The 20,419-nt window shown below is 46.9% G+C and overlaps 1 protein-coding gene across 1 annotated transcript in view; it reads right to left on the bottom strand.

Moving 5' to 3' along the window:
• Positions 1–17,885: 17,885 nt before the first annotated feature.
• The window catches only part of LOC119705711 (c-Maf inducing protein), a 130,327-nt gene continuing 127,793 nt past the window's right edge, over positions 17,886–20,419 (bottom strand). The window contains exon 21 of the mRNA XM_038148455.1: positions 17,886–19,875. Within this exon, the coding sequence (XP_038004383.1) occupies positions 19,822–19,875 (54 nt within the window). The 3' untranslated portion in view covers positions 17,886–19,821. The remainder of the gene's footprint in view (positions 19,876–20,419) is intronic.

The following is a 20,419-nucleotide window of genomic DNA, read 5'->3' as shown; positions in this document are numbered from 1 at the left end:
CTCCCTTTTAATGACAAACTAGTGGTGGTTCAGTGAGTCCAAACGTACCAGGTGTTTCCTTCACTAGGATCTGTTGCTTGTGCACTGCATTTCTACAAGCCCTGCAAAAGGCACATTAGTCCACAGGGAGAGAGGAGAGATGCCTGCTTTCCTGCAGGGAGTGGCAGGGCAGAGATGAAGGAGCAGCACAAGATTCACTGGTCAATGGTACTAATTTCCATAAACTGCAGTGTATAAAACTTATCATGTATGGGTATATGATCAGAGCACTAAACACAGGTAGGATCCCCATCCTGAGAATTACCCCTCCTCAGCCTCTTATCTGTCCCTCTGCTGTGTCTAATCCTCTTAGTTTGTTGCTCTGCTGCTTCTTCTGTGATACCACGATGCCACTCACTGCCCACATCCAGTATGAGCAGACTTTCTGCTCAGGATTCATTTAGAAGAAATGTTGCTCAGTGAAATTGTACAAGTTTCTGGCTTGGCTCCTAAGTGCCTCTTCATGCTACACACCCACTGGGTCTTTTCAACTGGTCTCTTTCAAAGGGGATTCATTAGTGAGCAACTAAATCTAACTGCATCAGCAAAGTCACCTCCAGATACACCAACAGCCAAATGCCTTGCACTGGATACAATTCCAGCAGTTTTGATGTTTCAAAATTATTACTTTCCCAATTTCCCAGTGATTTTTCTCAGGTTTTATCATTTACCTCATCCACAGAGGCTACTTAGTGCCTGGTGATCTCTTTTTAGATAGTTTACAGCAAAGATGGATTAAAGATCAGTGTAGCTATTAGCTCAGCTGTTTCAGTCTGCCAGCCTGACTTTCTCCCAGACATAGGTCAGTTTAGCAGCTTATCTTCTCAAATCTGCTCTTGCACATGTGACCCATATTTGCATGTGGCACACATCCCATGGGGCAGCACGTTTAGTCCTTTGCATGCTGTAGTTACTGTCCCTTGTACAACGAGCTTACTTGGGGTTTGGTAACAGCCACGAGAGCAGGCACACAGGTGTGCATCACACTGCAGATATCACCATGGGATTTACCCCCAGGGAGTGAACAGTAAGAACACTCTTGTATTAAAATTAAGCTTAAACAAAATGAAAGCAAATGTCTACAAATTTATAGCTAGAAATGGTACTGAGTATGAGAAACTCGGAGCACTGGGCTTTCTCAGAGCTGAGAAGCAGAGTCTATTCAGACTTTCTTGACAGCTAGAGCTGTAATTTGATACTTTTATAAAATACAATTATTACTAGTAACAGCAGTAAGAAGACCCTAATGCAAAAGAAATTTGTATTCTTACTGTCAGGTTGGAACAGCCTTCTTTAATACCTTTCAAGGCAGGGCTCAGGGCTGTGTTTGGTCTTCAGGATGAATAGTATTTTGCCAGGTAATGATTTGTTCTTGGGAAGTCTCACTGATTAGCTTCCTGATAACCTTGGATGGAGAGCATTAGTGAAGAACAAAATGACATTATAAAGAAAGAAACCACTTACCAAAGAGCAGACAAGGACTCCCTGCCTGCACACATGCAGATTGATGGCTTAGCCTGTTAGGTCTGTATTTCAAGACCATTCCTAGAGAAGCTCAGGTTTATTATTGAACACGGCTTTGAATGTGACAAAATCCAGCGACGATCAATTGTCACTGTTATTACTGCAGAAAGGGTCATGACCATCAGCACTGGCCAAACTGCCTGCGAGCCCGCAGTGGAGATCGCTGCTGGCACACGTCCTCTTCAAACCCGAATGTGCCCAAAGCCTGCTCATTCCCTTTCCTAGACGTGCCATGCGAGGGCAGCAGAGATTGCGGGACGGGAGCGTGTGCGGGCTCTGCGGGGACACCGCGGGTGTCCCGGCCGCCCTGGCAAGCCTCGCAACCACAGGGACTCCTGCCATCGCTCCCGGACATACCACGGGATGCGGAGCCTGAGAGGAACCTCTGTCCGGAGAATCAGATGATAAAATAAGTCTCTCTTGAGGTGATAACACTTTCAAATTTTTGCGATGGAGTCACTATCCCTGAAGGGATTTACAAGACGCGCAGATGTGGCTCTTGGGGACGTGGTGCAGTGGTGGGCTTGCCAGTGCTGGGCTAATGTTTGGACTCGAGGATCTCAGAGGGCTCTTCCAACCTGATTCCAGGACACTCACCCACCTACAGGGCAGAGAGGGGAAAGGATACAGAGCAGCCAAAGCCTGTGAGCGACTTTCACCCCTTAAGCAGAAAAAGCTCAACACCGAGAGTCCGGCTGCACCTGACTCTGATTTCCAGATCAAAGTCTGTTTGATTTGGTGACACTCAGCCAAGGAAACACTGTCATTCCCACCCTGCGGGGCCAAACCCCAGCGCTATCGTGCAGTCGCCAAGAGATGGAGCCGTGCACCAAATCCCAGCCGCGAATAAACGGCGACCAAGGGCTTTTAGCTCTTTTTTTCTTCCACTTCAGCCAGGTTGATCCTAAGGCTCCATCCAAAGTCAGCTGATGTTTCCAAGCAGCGATAAATCAAGCAGAAAGCGCTGACGGTAATGCTGCTCGTTATTGATCGGGGGCTGCAGGTGATGTTTGGGGGGGCTGGCCATTCCCACCATACCCTGGGTAACAGGGCTGCTTCGGGATACAGTCAGACACAGACAGGCACCAAGGACGGAGCTGGTGAGACAATGCTTGGGGCTTCTCTTCCCTGTCTGTGTTGGGCTGTCCTGATTACCCTTGCACAGGCCCCTTGGTTCGGAGGCTTAAAGAGGGCTGAGCAGTTTGAGTCACAGGCAGGGCATGGAGAGGCTGATACGGATGCTTTTCTCTAAGCTGCCTCTCGATCCGATAATCTTTTCCCCCCGTCAACCAAAATCTTCAGCTTTTCCTACAAGGGTACATTCTGCTTCCTTGTGCCTCTTTGCCCAGGGACATTGTGGCTGCCAGGGTGGGTGCCCTTCTTCAGCCAGAAGATGACCCAAGCCTGTCTGCAGGAACTGGAGGGACAAAGCATCCAAACACAAATCCCATACGTCTGTTGGCAGCTCAGGCAAGGATGGGTGGTTGTTTGAAACTGCTCCAAGCCAAGCACTGTGATTTGGTTTCATCTGGGCCATTCCACATTGAAATAGCTGTTCCATTCCCGGTGTAATTTTCATGAAGGAAATTTTGAAAATCTGTGCGATATTAATTCTGCAGGAACACCATTTCCCACTGAAAAACAAACATCTTGGGAAAATTCCCAAGAAGATCTGAAAAATACATCTTTAACACTAATAGGCAACCCCTGTGATCATATGTCTTTCATTGCCTGGGGTCTGTTTAAGCTCTGAATCCCATCTGTGATGCTCAAGGATGGCTACTGAACATCCCAATAAGAAAGTAGTGATTTATCTGGAAATACATCCTCCAATAATCTTTTCTGGTATTTGCTGTAATAAAGGGAATATTGTCATTGATTACCTCACTGATATGTAACTTTCTGCTGGCAAATCTTTCACAGTAAGGTTATAATAACATCACTCTTCAGCATCCCTGCCAGATACTCAACTCTTTATATTCTGTTCTGTCATATAAGATGAGTAATTTATATGCCTGTTTGATACAAAAGGTGGTTATTATATGTTTCAAGAAAGAGATTTGACAATATCTGCCTTGTAAGAAATACTGAGCTGTAGAGAGGCAAGGCAAAGGAAAATACTGTAAATCAAGAGGTGACAAGGCAGTTTTCAGATGGAAGATTAGAACACTGTTCAGGGTTCCACAAACAAATATGTTGAATTGTAGACAAAAAGCCACTTTCTAGCATTTGTCCCCTGTTGCTGCAGTCCTTTTAGGGACATAAATCCCACTGAAGTCAAATCATGTCTATAAAATAAATTCCAAAATGAATCCATAAGTAGAGTCTGACATGGAAATGCTTATTATTAGTTTGATTTGTACAAGATGTATAGATATGATTTCAAATAAAAGCAGCATTATGGAAAAAATTACGTCAATTGCAGTTTCGTCTGAATAAGGACTGCACAGTATGAATGTGTCCCAAAATAACACATCTGCAGTGATCTAAGTGAAGCTTAGCTAACATTCCCTGCACTGTATTTTTACACAGGTAATTCTATGTCACTGCTTAACCCCAGCTCTAAAACAACATTGATTTGACAAATGGAGGGGGGAGAGCCCCTTGCTCCACCCAAGGAGAAGGAGCAGTGGCTGCCTTCCAACCTGTACCACGTTGCAAGTGGATGTGCTGTAACTGAGGGACTAAGAACCCTTTGCTGTTTGCAAGTGCCATCGCAGGTCTGCCTCCAGCCACCCAGGCCAGCAGCCAGGCACAACATGTGGACGCCTAAATACAGCAAGAGCATGAGGTAAGAGAAACCTGTTTGGGTGTGGGACTGTGTGGCAGTAAAGTGAGGGAGCTGCAGAAAAGTTCTGCCTGGGTCTGCTTTCCTGCAAAGGACATGGGCAGGTGACCCCAGCCCAGCAGGCAGGATTCAGAACACAAACTGTTAGGGGTTGGGTGCCAAGAACTGTTCATGCAAACTGCCTTAATCCCCCCGAGGAGAATGCCTGAGCACCGTGGCAAAGAGCAGCTCATCATGGACAAACATCCAGTGTTGTCAATCCAATGCTGAACTCCTCTTTAGAGGCTCACAGGACGAGCCCACCCTGCTTCTGCCACTCTGTTCTATCCTGCTTTTCAGGGCAGCAACCAGCTCCAGGGCCACCTCCATGGGGACTACCCTGCTGCCCCTGGACACCACCATGCAGCCCAGCAGCCCTTGGCAGCCACAGGGAACAGGGCTTATCCTGATCCTGGGCAGCTCCTGCCTTTTGCCACATCACAGAGGAACAGGAGACCAAGGCATGGGAAGAAAAATTCCTCCCCATTCCAGCTTCCCCTTGGGCAGAGATGTCATTTTCTAGTCTGAGACTGGAAATCCAGACCCCAATTCTGAGAGCAAGGTGAGATTATTATTAGCTCTCAATTAAAACAGGAAGATCATTGCCACTGAAGATGGAAGGAGACATTCCCTGTCTCAGAGCAGCCCACCTGGGAAAGGAAAAGCACCCTCACATTACCCTGGGGAGAGGAATGCACGTCACTGCTCTTTTGAGGCAGCAGCTCGGGTAGGAGCCTGGTGACAGCAAATGTGATCCTTCCTCTAGAGGAGCTGCTGAACTGTGAACGTGCAGAAGTGGATTTCCAAGCCGAGCAATACCTGCTGCCTTGAGTGACCTACTTTTTTTGCACGCTATGTGAAAAGGGTTAGGCAACAGTTAATTTGGTGCTGAAAACTGAAACATTTGGGTAGCAACAATTACCACGTGTGGTGAATGCCATGGCAAACCTCAGTGCCCCTGACAGGGGTTCCTGGGCAGTACTACATTTCAGTCCCATGCTTTGGGAACACATCCAGCAGGAACACAGTGCTTTGCTAAATTGAGTGTAATCATTCAAATTAATTTATCAGATCCAACAGGAGTTTTGCTTATTACCCTGAGTGGTAGTTTACCAAATGTACTGTTTTTAAGGTCATCTCTTAAATCACAAAAAACGAAAAGCGTTTTCATGTTGCTCATCCAAGCAATCCTGTGCATCCAGATGAGCAAAGCTGAGCAAGTGAGGCTGTCAGCAGAATGAGCACACCAACACATCCAGCTTTCCCAATGGCCTTGCCACAGAGCACAAATAACACCAGCTATAAAATCCCTCCCTACGCCACCATCACTCTTCACTGGGCCCTGTGCTAGCAGGTGTCTCATGATTCCTCCCTACCATTATTTCATTTCATCTGGGTCAGCAAATGCTCACTTATATCTGTACTCATTTATATTCATCCCTAGTTGAGTCTTCACTGAGATTTTAAGTATTTGTCACTCATACAGAGAGCAGAAATAAGTTAACAAGTGAATCACTCATTTGGACTTTGCATTAGTTTCCCATGCCTGTGCTAAACGACTAATAACTGTTTCCAAAGTTGGGATTCAGTATGACATTTCAGTATATATGTTTCAGTATGATATGGTACTTTGACTGTATGCAAATTTAAATTTTTTAACAAAATCTGGTTTCTTGATCCATTGGCCAATTAAATTAAACAGGTCTCCTCAAAATTAACCCCAGTTACTACCAAGAAAGTAAAACCTAATAGTTGCAGCTCAGAAGCCTGGTGTGTTTTATCTCCCTTTTTTTCCCAGAATGAGATCCTGGCACCCTAATTCACAGGCACCAGAGCTGATCTCCACAGAGAGTCGCAATCAAGTCAACTCTTTCTTTGCAGCACAAAGGAAATCACATTTCTTTGAAATGCCGAGGAAATCTGAATGTGTGTTCCTGTTTAGCATGATTAAGGTGTCACATAGCACTCCCACGCACCCCGACACAGAGAACTTCTTGCCGGCTGCTGATGTCAAAGCAAATCAGCTGAAAACACGGAGGGGTTCTGAGAAACACAACTAGGGCATGCCAGGAAGGCTGGCAACGAGCTACCCTGTGTCATAGGGACTGGGCAACCTCAGGGACCACCCCTGAGGCAGGGCACAGCATAGGAACAACACAAGAGTCTTCCCTGCCCCCCAGCATGTTTCTAATACAGGCATGGGGCACAGAGCTTTCATCATGTAGAAATTTCTGCGTGTGAGCTGCTTGTTATAAAACCCTGATAATAACAGTGCATGTATCCATAGCAATTGGGAATCTCTCCAAGGGGTGCACTGCTTTGCTTTTGGATTTTCCCAAAACCTTCTCTGTGTGTGCTCCATTTTGGTCCCAGTTATGCAGGACATATCTCTGTCTATCCCTGTTCTGTCTCTCATCACCCCGATGATTCCGGCTGCCATCCTCTTGCTTTTCTTCAGCTCTTTGTTCTGTATATTTTTGCTTGTGTCCTGTGGTTTGTCCACTATTAACATTAATAATTTAGGAAATTGTCTGCTTCTGCTGAAATCAATTCCTGTGCTACTGCTGCTAAGTGCTGGGCCTGGGCCCAAGTGCTGCTATGATGGGGACCAAATAAAGGAAACAAAATGAAATGAGAACAGAGAAAAACAGGCGCCTCATCCTTCAGCACCCTGTGAATTTAGGTGGGAATGCTCAAAGCCCAAGAAAGACTAGCACCAAATTTCATTGAAATCCTTTTATTTTTCATAGGTGTCCCACATATGTGTTACCATCCTGGTGCTGGAAGAATTTGGCCTCAGTGCAGGAGCCCAACAAGGTCCATCCCCCAAGGCAAAGCTGCTCAGACGCAGGCAAAGGGGACTGACAGTGGAAAATCCATCACCCTGTGCCTCAGCAGCTGCTCACCTAATGAAAACTGTAAAGAGCCAAAGTGCTTCTGCAAAGCTAGTGATAGAAGTGGCTCTTTCTTAGTGCCATCAAACCTCCATCACTCTGCCAGGGTCCATCTCCCAGAGCTACACCAACCTCACGCAGAAGATGCCGCCCTGACGATGACTCATCTCCCTGCAAGTGGCAGAGGAAGAAAAGCACCATGTGCCTCAAGGCTCAAGCTGGGGGGACCAAGTTCTCCTTATTTCTTTCTCTGGCCCACACAGCTACACTGCTGAGGGCCTCACGTGGGGAAACTGCCAACAGCACAGGGCACGGACTCTGTCTTGGAGACACATTTTATGTTCTTAGTCCCAGGACTTTAATAGCTCTGTGAGGGAGAGAGATAAATAACAAGATAATGAAAACAGTGATTTAGAGACCAGGTATGCAGACGTTTTGACTAAGGGTGAGAGGATAAATTCATCTGGTATAACACCACTGAAGCTCAGCTCTTAGCCATGCTGTTGAGCCGCGCAGCTGGGCTCCTCTGTCCTTCCTACAGCAGCATTTTAGCAGAAGGACTTTCTTCCTGGGTTTTTTAAGTAGCTGGATTAAGACACCACCCCCAGACATAAACAGGCTGCAGCTGTCCCCTGAGGGCAGGAGAGATTGGATGGCTAGAGGAGGGCTTGTGCCAGGGCTGGGGTTCAGCTCCCACCAGGAGCTTCCAGCACCCCGCAGCTGGACCGAGCCCTGGCACACCCCAGGACCAGCAGGAATCCTGGGAGCACGGGGACAACTACCACACAAATCCCACTGGCACTCCCAGGGAGTGGGCATGCCAGCAAGGGTGTGGACACTCAATGCCTCCACTTGCCTCCTCCTTAAGGGCTTGGCTGATGTCCCCTGGGGACCATAGGCCTGGATGCTGGGGACCCAGCGCTTCACTCCTCAGCTGGATCCAAGCCACATACTCTCTACTGGCTGCCCAATAGGCAGAGAATGTGAGGACACACTTGCCATGCCCACCGGAGCTGGAGGTGCCTGGAGGCTGGGCAGGAATGCAGTGCCAGTCGTGATGGGTTAGGGCCAGAAGCCAGTGCAGTCACATAATTAAATAATGAGAGCAGATTAGGCAATCCCTGTGCTTCACGTTGACAAGGCTGGAGGAAAGAACAGAACATGTAATCAAATGAGGGGGGGTTCTTTCTTTCTTTATTTACTTTGAAAGAAAGACAATATTACAGCACTGTAAGAGGCAGCATAGTATGCACTAATTGTGCTGCTGGGGATATTTCTCTCTTGCAGGTTTCAGGATAAGACAGATTTTTATTAAAGCCTAAAGGAGAAAAGAACTGGAGGAGCTGGCATTCACTGGGAATTAAGCCCCCAATTCACTTAATGCTTATGCAATAGCTTCTGCCCCTCCGTTTGGCTAACCTGCCTACGAACACATTCACTTCTTCACATCAGCAACCTGCAATCAGAAAAATCACCTGAAATCCAGCTCCCTCCAGGCACAGACCGATAGCTACAGTCTCAGTGACAGATCAGGCTAAATAAAAGGCACAAATCCACAATCTGCTATCAGGAGATGGCTATGGCTTCCTTCTTTTGATTATTTCTGCCAAGATATTCCTGCTGAGTCACTGGGTTTGCAGAGCCATGTGCTGGAGGGAGCTGCCAGAGCTGACCCAGGGGCTGCTGCTCTCTGCAGAGGCTGAACAGGAGATGTAAGGAGCACCTGGGCATTTTCCTTGGGCTTTCCTGGCAAAGCTGCAGGCCAGGATTGGAGTGAAAATGTATTGAATAAATCATCTGACTGGTACAAGAGGTGCTTTACCTGGATTGCTTCACTGGCTTAACAGGCAACTAGACATCCACTTATTCAGATCCCCGTTTCCCTAACCCAAGGATGTAATTTGGTGACTCACCACCATTCAGGTACCTGTAACGACAGTTGGAGTCTTTCCCCAAACAACTGATTTCAGATACATAATTCATTTAGATCGTGTTAAAAAAATATGCTCCTGATTTTTGTCTCTATGGTGCTAAACACATCACGTAACACCTTCTGCAGCAGTGACCTGGCTTACCCTGAATTTGGGAATCATCCAGCCGAGTGAGGCTCTCTGCTTTTTTGAGCCACCCTTCTGAAGTGATCCGCAGAGAAATGATCTACCTGAAAAGTGACAACCCCAGGTTGCTAATAAATGTCCCCAGGCTTTAGCAAACCTGCCAAAAACTCGCTGGACTCAGCACAGCATCTTTGGTTTAGTAAAGACCTGCAACATGCAAGAGGGCAGGTACCCCAGGCTGCAAGGGGACTTGTGGTGTACATGCAAAGAGACGTTTTGTCCTATTTGGGAAATTGCTGGCTAAGCTATAGGTGACACCATTCCCTGGCAGTGTCATTCGTCCTGACACCTTTTCAGTGGGAAGGCAGCTCGTCACGGCCGAGATGTGTGTGGAGTTGCCTTATTTACTCTCCTGGGGTGGCATGAATCAGAGTTGAAAAGTGCAGTATGTTGAAGTCAACCCATATTCCCATGATGTGCGAGTGTGAGTCACTCAGCAGGGAGATTCTGCCAGGGTCCCTCCTGGACGACCCGGCTGTGTTAAACACGCCGGAAAATCCGCGGATAAAAAAATCCCCAGTGACGCACAGGAGCCGAGTAGGCTCCGTGCCTTTTTGGGGAAGCTTCTGAAACGCCGACGTTTCCTCTTGATCAATAATCTGGTTGGCAGAGCAGGGCTTTGAAGCAATCCAGAAAGCTCAGCTCTCTGCTCACACGGCCACTGCTGTTCCTCTCCGGGAAGATGACGCGCGGGGTAACCCCAGGCGCAGGCAGGGGAAGGATTTCTCTTGCACATCTATTTAAATCTCCTGGAAGAGCTGCTGCTTGCAGGAAAGATGATGCACGATGTGAAAGGGCTTTCTAGGGATAGGCAAAGAAATTTTTTTTAAAAAGAACAAGTCCCGTCCCAAGGTCTCACAGCTGATTTCAGGTTTTCCCCAACATGTCCTTTCTCCCTTCTGTCCTCATTAAATACCATTTGTGGGGTTATCACGGGCTGCTTACTGCAGAAGTCAGCTGGAACATTCAGACAAGGTTTTCTTGGCCTTACACCTCATCACTCCTCTGATTCTCCTCTTACCAGAGCTGATCCTCCTGTCCCTGCATCCACCAAAGTGAGGACACCACTGTCTCGGCGATGTTTTCCATGCTGTTGTCCTGACTGAAAATACAAGGAAAAGCCACTGACAAGAACATTTCCAGATAAATATCTCATTAATTTCAACCACAGGCAGCTGTGAGTCATTTTCCTTTGACTACACTCCTCTCCTGTGACCAGAAATCGGGTAGTGGAGGTCTGGTACTGTGTAAAATTCCTAATTATTTTGAAAGGATATCAATAAATTGATAATAATTCTCAAAAATTCAGGCCTAAAAAAATCCTTCATTTTCTCAAGAGATTTGCTATTAGTTAATTGCCTTTGCCCCTACCACAGCTGTGGGATAAAATTAAGCTATTTTACGGCAAAACTGATGGACTTTAAAGACTCAAGCAGCAGCTTGGGCTTTCCTTGGACTACAGTTCTGCTTTCTGGTAAATTGTGTCTTTTTCCCCCCAGAATAAAAGTGGCATGAGGAGATTGTCACTCCTGGTCACCTGCTCTACTGGTGCCTCAATGCCCTGGGTGGGAGCACAAGGCTGGCTGCCTCGTGCCAGTGGGATTTGGCAGCTCTCCTTTTCCCTTCCTTTCCTTCCCAGCAGCTGGCTGGGCTCAGGCACGGCGTGGCTCGGAGCCTGATGGATCACAGACCCTGGAGCCTGAGCGCCAGTAGTGCCTCCTATGCCAGATGTTTCTCTTTTAAACACGTTGCTGCTTTTTTTTTTTGTTTTCTTTTTCTGAAATAACAACAGCTTGACCAAGACCCAAACCCCCAACTCCTAAAATCAAAGCCAGAGCTGTACCTCGGAGTGCAGACAGGCAAGGAGACAGTCCCTGGTGGGGTGGCACAGGCCTGGCCACGGCCACACGTGATGCAGTGGCATCATGTGACACAATCCGTCACTGGAGCCTTTAGGCCTGTACTCAATGCACCCTTAAAAACACAAAACCAAACAAAGATTCCCAGACTGCTGTTTAGTCACTAGGGTCTGCCTTAAAATGAGCTAGAAAAGAACATTTTCCATCAACATTTGTGAGATTTGGATTACACTTTTTCGCTGGAGATGAATTCACAGCAGGACAGAGCCCTTGGCCACTGGCCACCAAGCTGGCTGCCACCACGTGGAGAGGCCTATGGGGTCCTTCTGGGCTGTCAGGACTACTGTGGGAGCACTGGTCAGGGTGCTCACACTTGGCCAACAATGGCATGGCTTCAGCTGAGCACAGCACTGAAATCAGGACTTTATTCAGACCCAAACCTCTTGCCAATTATTTTTCATCGCTTCACTCACTGCTTGTTAGCCCTGGGTTCACCCTGGTGACTAATGACTGCTCTTGTCTGAATTCAGTGCATTTCTAGAGAATAACCAAATTTCAGAAGAAGCTTCCCATTTGTACTAATGAAGAGGAGGGAAAACGTGATGGTGGGGGAGGATAAACACTGTTGTCATGCAATCAATTTCCCTAATTCTCTGATGCTGAGGGTACTGAAAAGATTTTAACCTGAATCATAGGAAAAAAAATTACCCAGACCCAACACGTGCTAAGCTGTGACAGCCTCCCAGCAAAGGAGTGGACACAGATGGGTTTGTTTCATGCTGCATTTTAAGACATGGAGGAATGTAAAATATCCCACCCACCTGCTTCTCCACAGTCACCCCTCCAGCCACTTGCTGCCTTGAGGCCACACCACACCATGTCCCAGGAAAGGAAGAGTCCCCACACCAGGCTGGACTCCTTGAGCATGGTGTCAGCCCAAACCAGACCCGAAACCCAAAGCAACTTCACTCATGAGCTGCAGGAAGCCAAGAGCTCTGTTTGGCCACCATGAAGACGTTGGAGCCCATCAACGGACAGCAGGTGACTTGTGGTGTGGCAATGGACAGTCACAGAGCCACCATGTCCCCAGTGTCCCTGCTGATGGCAGTTGTCCCTCATCATGAGGGAGCTGACATGGCAGTGGGGGCAAAAAATGGACAATTTCACCAACTAACTTCCACATGGGGCAGAGAGCAGGGTGCAGCTCAGAGCCCCTGGGCAGCCGGGCAGGGAGAAGAAGAGGATGAGGAGGAGGAGGAGGAGGAGGAGGAGGAGGAGGAGGAGGAGGGTGGGGAAGGCCCAGGACCGCAGTGGCTGGTGCTGGAGCTCGGGCGGGTTTCCTTGGCAGCCGCAAGCTCAGGGCACTCACCATACCTAAGTGAAGATTTTGTCACCATGGAAACATTGATGTCATCAGCTCTGCAGCAGCCTCAACCTTAGCTGCAACTTTTTTCTCTTTTTCTTCCCCCCCCCCCCCCCCCCCCCGGTTTAGGGTTTTTATTTATTTATTTGAGAGTTTCTCACAGGAGATGACCCTGATGCTGGGCCTGTGAAAACATCCAGGGATGTCCACTAGGCCAGACCCTCCTCACGTCATTTGGGGGTATTGGGGAGCCCCTCACTGGCAGCAGTGGGATGGGGCTGCATTTTGGAAACACCCATCAGGACCGTGCTCTGTCCACTGTGCACTGCCCCATTTTCCCTGTCCTCATAAATCAGCTGCATTTCCAAGAAAGGTGGTTTGGAAGCTCTCAAATGTGAAAGAGGTGACCTAGGCAGAGGCTTGGCACTCCGGGGTCCTGCAGCTCTCACCGTGCAGGAACACAAGCTCACTGTCACAGGCACTATGGCAGAGCCACCACCACTCACTCTCCTGTCAGGAGGAGCCAGACAGACCCCAGAAGAGGGAATTCCACATCTCCGTGAAGCGTGGGATCCTGTGTGAGCATCCCATGGCCACGCATGGCTCTGGCTGCGCAGTGGAGCTTTGCCCTCGGTGCTCAGGGGAGGTTCCCCTGAGCTCTAAATCAAAATTCCCTCTGACAATGACATCCAGCACAGCACATTTTCTGAAGAAAAGAGTTGTGAAGGAGCAGGACCTGGCATCTTTACCAGGCTTGAGCAAGGAGACTCAGCCCTCTGCCAGCCTCCGTTCCAGGGATGGATTTCATCCCGTTAGCCACATCCACGATTCCCCCAGAGCCTCCTTTAACTTATCAGTTAATAGTGGACTGTTGCAGAAGTCTGGGTCAGACTGTTCCAGCCAAAAATACTCTACCGAGTTCACTGCAATGTTAAAACAAGAATTTCACCTCAGTGAGGGCAGGAGCAATGCTGTGTCTGAGCTCAGCTGTCCCTGCTGCCCCTCACACAGCCCTTCCCCCGAGTCACAGGGAGGTTTGTTCCAGCTGTAGCTGGGATTTTTATAAAGCTCTGATTTATTTTTTTTGTTGCTACAATGGACAAATCTTGTTCCTACACTAGGCCATTGTGCAGAGCAGAATCTCTTTTACTTACTGTGAAGGGGATCTTGATGGGCCCCATCAAGATGTGCCTGGGGATCCAGGCACAGGGACGCTGCCCCAGCCCTGCCACTGCTCATCCCATCTGTCAGGCCTGGAGAACCACATGGAAGGGAGACAGCTGGCAAAACAGAGTCAGAGAACATAAAACCCTAGTCAATAGACGGGTTTACAATAATTTTTTTCTTTCATAAACAACAATCAACCACAGATTGTGTGTTTCTAACATTACGACCCAAACTGAAATTTGAAGTGTTCTTGATGAATGTGTTTTTGCAACCTTCAGGGATCACACTCTGCCCCTCTGCCGTAAAGTTCAAACCTAGCTCCAAGATCATAAAGCACCTGGCAAATGAATCACTAACATTAATTATCCTTAATACCATCATAATAGGTAAAATATAGAAAGAAAAGTGTCCCTAGGCCAAGGCTTCAGTATTTCAATATAAGGATGTACAGCACATACCAAAGACAGCAGCAATACTTCTATTAAAATAAGACAGTCAGTGTGTTTCTCTGACCTCATATTCAAAGCAAACTTCACTTTTTAAAAGAACTTTTTTATCATTTAATGCAAAAGCAAAGATTTTATAGCAAAGGCTTATTTAAAAACAGGAGATTCTGGGTGGGAGAGCCTGCTATGATTTAAAAGTATCTCAGTATCTACTATGAACAACTCAACTTCAAATGTATGCTGCATAAGAATTAAAGGATTAATGTTTGATATCCTATCTCAGCTGGAAGGAAAATTAACAAGAAACTGGTTACTATATCAACTGCCAGATCTGCAAAGCAAAGTGGTGAATTTAGGTGCTAAGACCAATTTAATGGTCTGAACACAAACTGTGAGCTCTGTTCTACAGAGAGCTCTGTTTGGATCTTTGTAGAGATTGACAAGAAAAATGTATTTACATCAATAAGGTTCATCCATGGCCAGCAGATCTGGGAGGTTTGGGTATGTATGTATTTAAAATCTGACAGGACCTACTGGAAAAGTACAAAGGTATTACAGTACTTTGTTCTAGTTGGCTGGTGAAAAGCATGGAAGTGGGATTACCTGAAAAAAAAAAAACAGGTATCAGGCTATCAGGAAAAATACTTGCATGTTTAATGTTACTGGCAAAAAGGACATTCCAATTAATAAAAATAGCTAATCTCAAATACTTAGTTAAACTTTTCCCCGGTCAATAGAAAAGAAAATGGAAAAAAATGCATTTTAACTTCTACTTAAAAGAAATATTTTGCTATGTGTACTCCATTTAGTTGGAAAAACTCATTACAAATTCAAGAGACAGCACTATTACTGAGTGATGTGTTCTAATGGGCACAGCTGGTCAGTGTTACAGGGGCTGGGAGAGGTCAGCACTGCCCTCAGCAGCACTTACTGCCCTACTGCTTACAGATCTTTTTAAAGTTTCAAGGATTAAAAATCCTTGTACATATGAGTGGAGGGTACTGCTGCTCCCAGCCATCAGGGTAGTGGAAATCCCAAAGAAGGGAACAGGCCCAGCAGCTGCTGTTTTCCAGAGCCCGCAGTCCTGGTTGGAGCTGGCCTCCCTGCTTTGCTTTTGCCTCATTACTATTTGATTCCTTTACTGCATTTAGGGATTGCCAGATTATTTATTTATTTATTCCCAAGAGGACTTCACCCGAACAGAGGCTCGATGCTCCCTGGGAAGCATAAGGAGCGTCAGAGGCACTGCTTGTGCTCGGTGCTGGAGGGCTCAGAGATGGAGCCTCTCCAGGCCTTGGGGACCAGGCCAGGTCACAGCCCCAGGACAAGGCTCTGGGGACAGGAGATCAGGACCCTGAGCAAGCTGCAGATCAACCCGAGGGACACTGCAGATCCCCCACACCTGCCCAGTGCCACCATGTCCCACACCTCCCCGTGAGGTCCCTCAGCCAGCATTGGGCAGGGAACCTCAGGTCCCCAGGGATGGGACTTGTGGATAACCTGGATCCCATGAACGAGACATCCCAAGCTCTTACCTGGTAAAAATCCCACCAGACAATGCTTCAGCAGCTCCCCTACAAGAAAATCCATGCTGAATTCTCAGGATTTTAGGTATAGATTTCACTCTCTGAGCAACAAATAAGCTGAGCCCACACAGCTGGGAAACTGGAGGCAAAGGTACTTTGTGAGATTCATCTCTGTGTTTGGTCTTCTGAAACTCAAAAGGTAGCTGTGAGCAGTGGAAGCAGCAGAAGGAAGGCAGGACAACCACAGGCTTTTAATGAGGACAGGAGAAAATTGCTCCCAAAACTCAGCAGTGCTGAGGCTTTGTGCTCTTTGGACTCGCATCGGAGCTACTGCACGAGCGCGGGTTGAAAGCCGAGAGCGGCGGGTCAGCCCAGCCCCTGGCATTGCCAGTCCCCGGGAAGGTGGGCTGCAGGCACCTCCCAAATGGAACCAGGCAGCTTTGGAACGGCTCCATTATCAGCAAGCAGCAGCTGGGCACAGGCAGTAAGGCATCATTATCCAGGGAAACCACCAGCCAGCTACGAGGCCCAGCGCTCTGGTACAGAAAGCTCAGGAAAAGCGAAGTGCAAGCTCAGACACAGCATCTCTATTACAGCATGTCTAATCCTCACCTTCTGTAACCAACAGGAGAATCCTCACTTGGACACAATCCTGAGACAGCCTCAGCATGCTGCTCTGTGATTGCCACAGGCCTGAGACCCACGGCAGCTGCCCTGGCACAGTGATGACTCCAGCCAGGTGAGACAGACCCCGAGCCCCATTTTACTAAACTCCACACTGACCACCTCCAATCTCACGCAGACTTTGTTCAGCCTGCTGCCACAGCAGGGGGAGATTCTGCTGTTTCAGGAGTCAGGAGCAGGGAGCAAGCACAAAGGAGGAGTTTCTTGGAGGCTGCAGCAGAAGGCAGGAGCAGAGCAGGTGTTGAAGGGGGATCTCACACATGCCCGTTCCCTGCTCACTCCAAGTCACCCACGTGGCATCTCAGCAAAGCTCTGTGGCTTCTCCCAGGACTAATAATCCAGATGAGGTTGTGGAACCCAAACACTGTTGCCAGCTCCCACAAAAGCAGAGCCTGGGGAGCTCAGGGATGGGTCACTGTCCACAGCAGGAAGAGAAGCTTATCCAACATGAGCCTTCATCTCACCAAGGCCTAAAGATCCCCTTCCTTGGGTGGTTTTTCAGTCCCTCATGCAACATCCCAGGAATATTTCTGGCTCTTCTGGGTCCAGAATGGTTTTGTGAAATCCTTGCTGTTGCCAGGGCAGTACAGCCCATATGCAGTGGTGCCTGCTCAAGGGGAAACACCCAAAAAGCCCAACAGACTCAGCTACAGCTGTCTAATTTCAGTGAAGGAAAAAAAATAAAGGCAGGTTATTCTCTTTATCAAGGGCCATCCTGTGAGCACTTCTTAGCTTAGCTGGAAGCATGGCACAAACCCTCGTGTTTCTCCATGTCCTGAAGTCTCTTTTGTGGAACAGAACAGAAATACAGATAAAAGTGAGAGCACAGGAGCCACGTAACACAGGTGATAAAGGCAGCTCTCAGAACACCTGCAGAAATTGGTTTCAAGTGGGGCCCATTTGTTTGGAAGCTGAAGCTCAGTAGCTGTGCAGACAATGGAGGCAGAGATGTGGAGCTCCAGCTGGGTCTCCTGCTGGCATCCAGCCCATACCCTGCAGGGCTTCATCCAGGACAGCAGGAAAACACAAACACAGCACATCCCTGCTTTTGGAGGCAGCCCTAAAATACACCTTAATGTACAGAAACCCCTCTCGAGCCTGGAGATGCCCCAGTGCTTCCCTCGTTGCCTACATCAGGCAACCAGTGCAAGAAATCCCCTGACCAAAGCAACTCTTTTGATGGCCACTGCAAGGACTCCTTAAGCCTTTCAAGGATTGGGGACAGTGCACAAAACAGGCTTGGGGAGGGATGCAAGAACAGGACATACAGAGCTCAGCTGTTCTCCTCCTTCTCCATGGTGGTTCCTCGAGCCTGGGGAGGGGTGGCAAACACCCTGGCTTGCCTGCTGGTCCCCTGCTCTGGAGCCTGCATCTCCCACAGCATCCCCACACCACCAGCCAGCCAAAGGCTCCTTCAAAGAAAACACAAAGCACGCAGCTAAAAGATATTCACTTACAGTTTATTTTTGCCTGAAATTATTTCACATCTCTTTGTACACAGCTACAGAACAGTAGTAGTAAACCATTGGTAAAAGCAACAGTGCTAAGGAAAATGTTGGCATATTTTTTCTTCTTTTTTTTTTTTCTTCTTCTTCCTTCCCATACTGCATCTTCATACAGTGTGGGATTTGAAGGGGGGAAATAAACCTGACACACTACATGAGTTAAGACTCAATTTCTGTTTAATTATTTAAAAAAAAAGAAAAAAAGAGAAAAAACAACATCATTTGGGATGGGGTTGTCTACATAGCAACAAACTTTAAAAAAAAAGAAAACAAAAAAAACCTGAACAAAAAAGCTTGGCTTTCCATTGAATAAGATTAAATATATATATATTTATATAAAAAATTACATTGGCTGTATGTGAAACCTTGAGGTGCTGAAGAATAAAATAAAAGTGTTAAACAGAGGAAAAAACTTCTTTTTGTTTTGTTTTTGTTTGATTTTTTTTTTAAATAAGCAGCTCTGTACAATGAAGGCTCATTATGAAAAAAAAAAGTCAACAGCATAGTTATAAAAGAAACCACAATTTTTAAAAAATCATCTTCTAAGCAACTGTGGAATTTGAAAAATGTAGCAGTCACATTTACAGACAGGTCAGAGCTATCGGATCAGCAACACCGCGATTTCCTCAGTCTCCCCAGAGGAACATGCAGAACAATGCGTGCACAGAACAGGGCAGGGAGGGGGGCACAGGACAGGGGAGGAAATGAGGGGAGGGGGGAAAAAAAAAAAAAAAACAAACCAGAAAAAGCTGATGCACAAAGTGGAGGGAGAGCTTTTTTTCTCGTTTTGAAATATCGGACGTAAACAGAAAACAACGGAGGCAAGTTGTAAAATCTACAGTTTGCAAACACCCCATTGGCAAAAGAAACGTCTTGCCCCCGTCTCCCGTGTTTAAACCTGACATGGCTTAAAAGACTAAAGAAAATTTTCAGACTTTGGAAGGAATTGTGACTTTTATTAATCCCTGCACCCCCTTCCCCAACAACCACGCCCCCCTTGATAAAGATTTTCCTTCCTATTTGATAACATTTGAGGCATTTTGAAATCAAAAAAGACAACGCGATGAATGTTGACAAAGAGGGAGTATAATACAGTTTGCATTACTAAAAGGCAATTCTTCAAGGAGGACATTTCCTTAAAAAAAATAATAATAACAACAAGACAGCAAACTAGTTTATACAGTACTATACGCAAAAAAAAAGGGTAAAAGAATTAACAATTCATAAATAAAAGACAGGTCCCAGACCTGTTATTTGTGAACCATTTTCTTAAATAGGTGCATTATGTAAATCTTATGTACAACAAAATTACTTTGCATAACAACTGCAAGGACATGAGGGGAGGTGAAAATCATATTGGTTTTGGTTTTCTTCTCTTGAGATTTTTGAAGTTTGATTTTCTGGAGCAAAACTGGTGAAACAGGAGTTCTGGCTGGCTGGGTGCCAGCCAAGGAAACCCAGGTAAGTAAGGACAAAGGAATATTTTTTTTTTTCTCCACACGGCATAGAACGCAAAGGCAAATAAAATCCACAAAGGTGTATTTTTTTTCCTCTTTATAATCCTCTTGCTGCTACAAAGTCCTTGGGTTTTTTTGTTTGCTTGTTTGTTTCCTTTTCAATTTAAATTATGTTGATTCTGAAATCACAAAGCTGAAAGAATCCGATGGGGTCCAGGCTTGCCCCATCCTCCCAAACACACACAACTCCACTCTGCTACCCCACAACCACAACTCCTGCCACCAAGTCCCCAGACTCACTGCTCTACAGGAATTGGCCAAAAGTTATTTTCAGGTTTGTTTCAATCTGTCTGTTTTAAAAATCTTTTCCTTCTCACAAGAAGCAAAAGAGAAGAGTCAGAGGCAGGGAGAGTTCACCAGGCTTCGGTGTAGCGGACGTCCACCTCCTTTAGGTTGGGGAGTTTAGCCTGTGAGGGGAGGAAAGGTCAGAATTAACAATGTGTTCAGGGCTCAGTTTAAAAGTTCCTGTCAAATCTCTTGTGTGGGATCATTCCCTGTGCTTATCCAACAGAGCAGTGGTATCCAAATCTGGAGGAGGAATAGAGAAGGGAGGGGTGAAAGAAATTCCTGGGGAAGGAGAGCACCTTGCCTCGCTGTTGTTGGTGTTGATCACTGGCTGCCCAAGGTAGGTAAAGGCCAAAAAAATTCTTTGTGTCCTGTGACTTTTTGTGTGACAGCAAGCCTGGGACCTGTGCAGCTCTGAATATCATATTTGTATTTTGAATGTGGGCTCCCAAAAGAGGATGAAAGCATCTCCTCCTCTTGGCTAGGAAAGCACAGAGCCCCACTGGTGATGAGGATGACAGGCAGCCCAGGAGAGGTAAAGGGCAGACACAGCTTTCTGGCCTGGGAGCTCCTGTGTGGAAACAATCCCTGGACTTACTCAATTCAGAGGTCATATCCAAATCTGGAGGAGGGCTACAGAAAGGGACAAAGCACCTCCCAGCAAAC

This window comes from Motacilla alba, chromosome 11 (assembly GCF_015832195.1).
Source record: "Motacilla alba alba isolate MOTALB_02 chromosome 11, Motacilla_alba_V1.0_pri, whole genome shotgun sequence".
In the NCBI taxonomy this organism is placed as follows: domain Eukaryota; kingdom Metazoa; phylum Chordata; class Aves; order Passeriformes; family Motacillidae; genus Motacilla; species Motacilla alba.
Note: the sequence above shows the minus strand (reverse complement) of the source record. Positions and strands in the feature narration are given on the sequence as shown.